The 7,500-nt window shown below is 42.2% G+C and overlaps 1 protein-coding gene across 5 annotated transcripts in view; it reads right to left on the reverse strand.

Moving 5' to 3' along the window:
• Positions 1-7,500, reverse strand: part of LOC143274686 (protein unc-93 homolog A-like) — a 21,588-nt gene that overhangs the window by 6,223 nt on the left and 7,865 nt on the right. For all 5 annotated transcript variants that reach the window (XM_076578573.1, XM_076578571.1, XM_076578572.1 and 2 more), the window contains exons 3-6: positions 6,565-6,733; positions 5,582-5,715; positions 3,712-3,960; positions 2,001-2,177 (exon numbers count right to left, since the gene is read on the reverse strand). In XM_076578573.1, the coding sequence (XP_076434688.1) occupies positions 2,001-2,177; positions 3,712-3,960; positions 5,582-5,715; positions 6,565-6,725 (721 nt within the window). In that variant the 5' untranslated portion in view covers positions 6,726-6,733. The remainder of the gene's footprint in view (positions 1-2,000; positions 2,178-3,711; positions 3,961-5,581; positions 5,716-6,564; positions 6,734-7,500) is intronic.

A 7,500-nucleotide genomic window follows, 5' to 3' on the forward strand; every position in this document is an offset into this window, starting at 1 on the left:
CCGGCTGAATCGGTAGCACAAGCAGCACTGACTTGAAGTTGCGTACCTTGTGAATGGAGAGAGTTACCACTCTTTATTATTTGTTAATGATTCATCATCATGGTTTTGAGGTCACCTAACTTCAAACTATAACCCACCATCTCTCTATATCCATAAAGATCAGTGTCATGATTCCACCACAGTTTTAGTTGATGACAGTATCAGTATCAGTATTAGTAGCTCAAGGAGGCGTCACTGCGTTCGGACAAATCCATATACGCTACACCACATCTGTCAAGCAGATGCCTGACCAGCAGCGTGACCAGGCCTTGAGGAAAAAAAATAATGAATAATTTTTTTTAAATAAAATAATAATAATAATAACAATAATAATAAATAAATAAATAGATGAAAATAATTAAATAAATGAAATATTAATAAATAAATAAAAAAAGATTAATACTAATAATAAATTAAATTAAAATTTAAAAAATATTTAAAAAAATTAAACAAACAAATAATAATAATAATTGTTGATGACAGCGAATAATACGTCGACGATGACGATGATGGAGGTGGTGAGGGAGGGGCTCGGGATTGAGAATGGTGGGGGTGGGGGTGGTGTTTGGAAAGGTGGGAACAGCTGTCTGGAGGGTGGTGGTGGGGTCATGGTGATGGTGATGATATTCCCACTGATTTCTTTGACATTTTTGACTCACTTGTGTAAACAAAGTGAGTCTATGTTTTAACCCGGTGTTCGGTTGTCTGTGTGTGTGTGTGTGTGTGTGTGTCTGTGTGTCCGTGGTAAACTTTAACATTGACATTTTCTCTGCAAATACTTTGTCAGTTGACACCAAATGTGGCATAAAAATAGGAAAAATTCAGTTCTTTCCAGTCATCTTGTTTAAAACAATATTGCACCTCTGGGATGGGCACACACAAAAAAAGAAGCCTAATTATATGCAAACTGCATTTACTATTATATTTGTATTTTTTGTATTCTCTAAACTTGACACTTTGATCTGATATTCTGACCCAACAACAAGAGCAGTCATTATTATCATTTTTTGTTCAAACAGGAACTTCTTTTGCTAAGCATGGAAGTTTTATTTATTTTGCAAACGTTTTGGTGCAGAGAGTAAAAAAAGGGAAATTACTCTGTAATTAATGCTAGGGGACTTAATTTATCACAAGTGAGTCTTGAAGGCCTTGCCTCTCTTGTCTTTTGTTTTGTATAGTAAAAAAAATCAAACCATTACACCACCTTCTGAACAGTTTCTTCATCGTGACATTCTTCCCCTAGCAAACGACTGAAGACGGTAACATTGAAAGAAGGAGAACAGTTTTAAACAAATAATGACACCACTACATAATCTTACTACCCAATGTTTACTCTGTGATGTATCGACCAAGACATGAACTTGGATCTGTTATAAGATCGAGACACTTATATGTATGATGAATGCTTGTATTTTCGTATTTTCAATCGCTTTTCTAAATATAATAATGATGATATTATGAAAGCTATGGTGGCAATAGTAACACAGTAATAATAACAAACCTCAAAACCATAGAAGAATAGCAATGGAAACAAAATCAACAACAACAGAAAAAACTAAAATAAGAACAACGTACATGGTAACTACATGATCAACAGAACAGACACAGATGATGAAATGATGATGATGATGATGATTATGATGATTATAATAATAATTAAGCAGTTGTAACAGTGGCAGCAAAATAGCAGGGACAACATCAACATCAGCATCATCATCATCAACAACAACAACAGCAAACAACAAAAAGGTACAAATATCGACAATGATACAACACACACACACACACACACACACACACACACACACACACACACACACACACACACACGAAAGAGAGACAACACAGCAGCACCAACTACAGACAATGACATCATCACCACTTAGCCGGGTACGTCACCCAGACGCACAACTACACAATCAGAGACGATGGCGTCATCATGACGTCACCACGACGGTCACCTAGGAGGTTCAAGGTGACGTAGACGCCGACAAAGACGTCCTTGACCCAAGGCTCGGGCTCCTCGAAGTCCGTGGCGTTATCGGAACTGGGGCAGTCCCCTCGACCACACTGGTGGAAGTGGACCTGTGTTCTGTTGTCGATACCGTTCTGAAGGACCACGGAGGAGATCAAGTTCCCTGATGAAGAAGAAATAAATAGATAGATAAATAAATAAATAAATAGATTTTTTTTTTAAATAAATAAATAGATAAAGAAAGAAAGAAAGAAAGAAAAGAAAAGCACACACATGTGCACGTACCCACTCCCCTACACACACATATACGTGCACGTACGCGCACACACACACACACGTGCATGAACACACGCACACACACACACACACACACACACACACACACACACACACACACACACACACACATTGACACATATACACATACACACACATCTAGTCTCTGTCTGTCTCTCTCTGTCTCTCTTTTTCTCTGTCTGTCTGTCTGTCTGTCTGTCTGTCTGTCTCTCTCTCTCTCTCTCTGTCAACCCGAGGGAATTCTTCTTTAATAGCATGTGTTGATTCTGTCTTAGCCAAAATTACCATCCATTAATTTTGGCCAAACAGAGCAAGGCAGCAGGCTTAGTTTTTGCATCAGTTTGACATGGCACAACATATGACACCAAAAATTTACCATTTCAAGCTAGCCTAGAATGACCTCCATATCCATTACGAGGGAAGAGGGGCGGGGTGGGGGTGGGGGTGGGGGTGGGGGGTATCGTTATGACTGACAGGAAGCGTACAGTACAGCCTTGTCACGTAGCCCCAAACCAAAAAAATGGACCTTCATCGTCAATATAAACAATAGCATTAAAAGAAAAAAAAAGCTGTCTCATCATCTGCACTGATTCAGTGGCATTACTCCCACGTCTGCTCATTCCCAGCCCCCCCCCCCTCCCGCACCCCCTGCCCCCCCCCCCCCCCCCCCCCCACACACACACACACACACACCCACCCCCATACACGGCCACATCCGGGGTCGTCGAGGACGGGTCAGTTCAAACGATTTGAACTTTACCTCTAGTGGTCATTCCAGGCCAGTCTACAATAGAACCTGAGCCAGTCAGATTTGACCCCCAGGGTTAAAACCAACAGGGGTGCATGCAGACAGGCTGCAACACCGGGATGATCCTGAGATTGAGAAAGAGAGAGAGAAAAAAAGAAAAAAAGAAAAAAAAGACCAACACTCCGACTGTTTTACGCCCCCCCCCCCTCCTCCCCACCAGTGGAGTGGTGGCCTAGAGGTAACGCGTCCGCCTAGGAAGCGAGAGAATCTGAGCGCGCTGGTTCGAATCACGGTTCAGCCGCCGATATTTTCTCCCCCTTCCACTAGACCTTGAGTGGTGGTCTGGACGCTAGTCATTCGGATGAGACGATAAACCGAGGTCCCGTGTGCAGTATGCACTTACCGCACGTAAAAGAACCCACGGCAACAAAAGGGTTGTTCCTGGCAAAATTGTGTAGAAAAATCCACATCAATAGGAAAAACAAATAAAAAAAACTGCATGCAGGAAAAAATACCAAAAAAAATGGGTGGCGCTGTAGTGTAGCGACGCGCTCTCCCTGGGGAGAGCAGCCCGAATTTCACACAGAGAAATCTGTTGTGATAAAAAGAAATACAAACACAAATACAAATACCTTGTCCTCCCCACACTCACCAGTGATTTGAGACGTCTCGTACACAGCGAAGAAGATACCGTTGAGACGGCTGAAGATGTGGTAAGGGGAGTCGCTGGAGCGCTTGGCGATGGAGTACCCACACGCCGTCATGTACAGCGACTGCGCCGTCCACAGCGGGGCGGAGAAGATACCCACCAGAAAGGAAGCGGGGACCGTCAACGCCCATGATGGGTAGAAGGTGGCTGTCGTGTAGAGCACGTGACACACCCAGGACACTATCAGGGCTCCTGTGATGTTGACAGTTGGAGGACAGAAAGTTTCAGTTTCAGGTTTCTTAGTTTCAGTTTTCTTCAGTTTCGGTTTTCAGTTTCTCAAGGAGGCGTCACTGCGTTCGGACAAATACATAATTATTATGTAAACTATATACACCACATCTGCTAGGCAGATGCCTGACCAGCAGCATACAGTAACCCTAGTCAGGCTTTGAGTGCATGCTTGTATATTTCTGTACCCATCAGAGTGGATTTTTTCTATGTAATTTTGCCAGGGAACAACACTATCGCTGCAATGATTTTTTGTTGTTGTGTTGCTGTTCGGGGGGATTTTTTGTTGTTGTTGGTTTGTGTGTGTGTGTGTGTGTGTGTGTGTGTGTGTGTGTGTGTGTGTGTGTGTGTGTGTGTGTGTGTGTGTTGTTTTGTTTTGTTTTTTTGTCCTGGACGTTTTATTTTGTACATAAATTCATTATGACAATTCAGAATAGATGGAAAAGAAAAAAATAGATAAATTCTTTTTTTTCTTTTAATCTGAATACAATGAACATTAACAATAACAGATGTAAGTCATTATACTTATATATATATATATATATATATATATATATATATATATATATATAGATATATATATATATATATAGATATATATATATATATATATATATATATATATATATATATATATATAGTCCATTACACAATCAGCTCAAAACGAGACAATAATCAAGGCCAATACCCGACATTCCAGTTTGTTTCCGTATATATCCGTTCGCTTAGCATATATAATTGTGTGTAAGCTGTCTTGGATGATTCATTTCACTATCATGCATAAGGTTCGCTGACCATAATAATAATGTCAACCCAATGTCTTTTCTACACACCACACCGCAATTACAGATGCACATTCAGTAGATCAATGAAAACCCCAGACATGTCTTCACAGTCTTCGAACATTAACTCTCTCCATACGAACGGCGAAAAAGAGACGACGTTAACAGCGTTTCACCCCAGTTACCGTCATCAAACTATTGCAAGTGGAAGGCTCGTATACTGAAGAGGTGAATGTTGACAGAGAATACCACAATTCTAACGACGGAAGCTAAAAGTTGGGTCATTCAGACACCCTCTGGACATCCGAGGGGTCTGTGTAGAGGAGAAGAGAGGACTGGCCGTACTGAGTGAGTTAAACCCTACAAGATCATATCCGTAATGAAGCTCTGAGACAGACAGTATTTATTATGTGTACAAATTTAATGATTTAATAATACTTTCCTAATTTTCTGTCAAAAGTAAGGATAACTTTTCTTTTTCAATAATTTAATAAAAATAGAATAAAATAAGATGAAATGAAATAGATGTTAAACTCATTCAGCCCTGCACCCAAGATTTGCATGGGCGTCGAAATTCGTTTCATTAAAATATTTTCCACGTTCCTACGAATGTTTAAAAGCAAAGGGAACTAACTTCTACAGCATTTCCGGCTGTGTCCACATATGTCAATCCGGAGATAAAACCGATCGATTTCAGTACATTTTCTGCGTTTTTCCGCATCGGAATGACAGGGAAGTCTACCGAAGCTGTAAATTCCTTAGCGTTGAATGGGTTAAAGCAGAAAACTGAGGCACCGACCGACCTTTTGTTGTCAGGAATCGCAGAACCATTGGAGTGAGGAACCCCGAAAACATCCACGCAGCGTAGAGCACCCCCAGCGAAATTACCCCCAGGCCATTTTCTTCGTTCAGACTGCTTTGCAGGTTCTGGATCGCTCTGGAGTACAACATCGGGTTCAATTAAAATTACGTCAGTTTCAAGCATGCGTGCACGTGTGCACTAACAAACAGGGGTAAATAAAAAAAACAAAAAAACAGAATATATGTGACCTGACATTTATCACAGACTTTTTTTTCTTCCTTCCTTCCTTCCTTCCTTCCCCACCAACATCCGGTTTGAAATAAAAATTACGTCAGTTGCAAGCAGACATGCACGTATACACATGCAAACAGGGATAAAGAAAAACAGAATATCTGTGACCTGACATTTACCATACAGACTTTTTTCCTTCCTTCCTTCCTTCCTTCCTTCCTTCATTCATTCCTTGTTTCCCTACTTGCCTGCTTCCTTCCTTCCTTTTCTTCCCTTCGTCCTTCCTTCCTTCCTTCCTTCCCTCCCTCCCTCCTTCCTTCATTCCTTCCCTCCTTCCTTCCATCTCTCCTTCCTCCCTCCTTCCTTCCTTCCCTCCCTACCTCCTTCTTCCTTCCCTCCCTCCCTCCTTCCTTCCTTCCCTCCCTCCCTCCCTCCTTCCTTCCTTCCTTCCATCTTTCCTTCCTTCCCTCCCTCCTTCCTTCATTCCTTCCCTCCTTCCTTCATTTCTTCCCTTCTTCCTTTATTCCTTCCCTCCTTCCTTCCTCCCTTCCTTCCCTCCCTTCCTTCCCTCCCCCTTCCTTCATTTCTTCCCTTCTTCCTTTATTCCTTCCTTCCTTCCTTCATTCCCTCCTTCCTCCCTTTCTCCCTCCCTTTCTTCCTCCCTTCCTCCCTCCCTCCTTCCTTCCTTCTTTCCTCCCTCCCTCCCTCCTTCCTTCCCTCCTTCCTTCCTTCCCTACCCCACCCCCTACCTACCTGTACGAAGTGAAGACCAGCTGGAAGGAAACGGCCACGAAGATGACAGTCCTCATCTCATGCCCCTCCAGTCCCCCTGCCCCCAGCGGAGTCGTGAACCGCTGCACTACTTTGTTGGAGAAAGAACGCATCCTCTTCACACCCTTCCGTTCCTGCTGCATCCTTCCGCCTGCCCGCCCACCCGCCCGGCCAAGGAAGCGTCATACATCATCATCATCATCATCATCGTTGTCGTCGTCGTCGTAGTAGTAGTGGTAGTTCTTTTTTATGTATTTATTTATTATTTATTTATTTATTTATTTATTTACTTATTTCTTTTTATTTTATTTTATTTTATTTTTATTTTTTTTAGTATATTTTTTTAATTTCTTTGTGGAGTTTTTGTTTGGTTGGTTGGTTGGTTGTGTTTTTTTTTTTGGGGGGGGGGGTTTCTTGTGTTTTTTTTCTTGTTTTTGTTGTTGTTGTTGTTTTTGTTGTTTTTTCTCAAGGCCTGACTAAGCGCGTTGGGTTACGCTGCTGGTCAGGCATCTGCTTGGCAGATGTGGTGTAGCGTGCATGGATTTGTCCGAACGCAGTGACGCCTCCTTGAGCTACTGAAACTGATACTGATTGTGTCGTCGTCGTCGTCGTCATCGTCGTCATCATCACCATCGCCGCCGCCATCGTTATCATCACCATCAGCATCATTATTATTGTCGTCGTCGTTACCATCATCGTCGTCGTCATCATCATCATCGTCGTCGTCGTAGTTGTCGTCGTTGTCGTCATCATCAGCGTCATTGTTGTCGTCGTTGTCATAGTCGCCATTGAGATCCTCCTCATCATCATGATAGCAGTAATGTATCCTTTCTTCAGAACGGTCGGTTCTATGAGGCATAATCACGCTTTCACGTCTGACTGTCTGTCTGTCTGTCTGTCTTGCAGGATTACTGTTTG

This window comes from Babylonia areolata, chromosome 29, assembly GCF_041734735.1.
Source record: "Babylonia areolata isolate BAREFJ2019XMU chromosome 29, ASM4173473v1, whole genome shotgun sequence".
Classification (NCBI taxonomy): domain Eukaryota; kingdom Metazoa; phylum Mollusca; class Gastropoda; order Neogastropoda; family Buccinidae; genus Babylonia; species Babylonia areolata.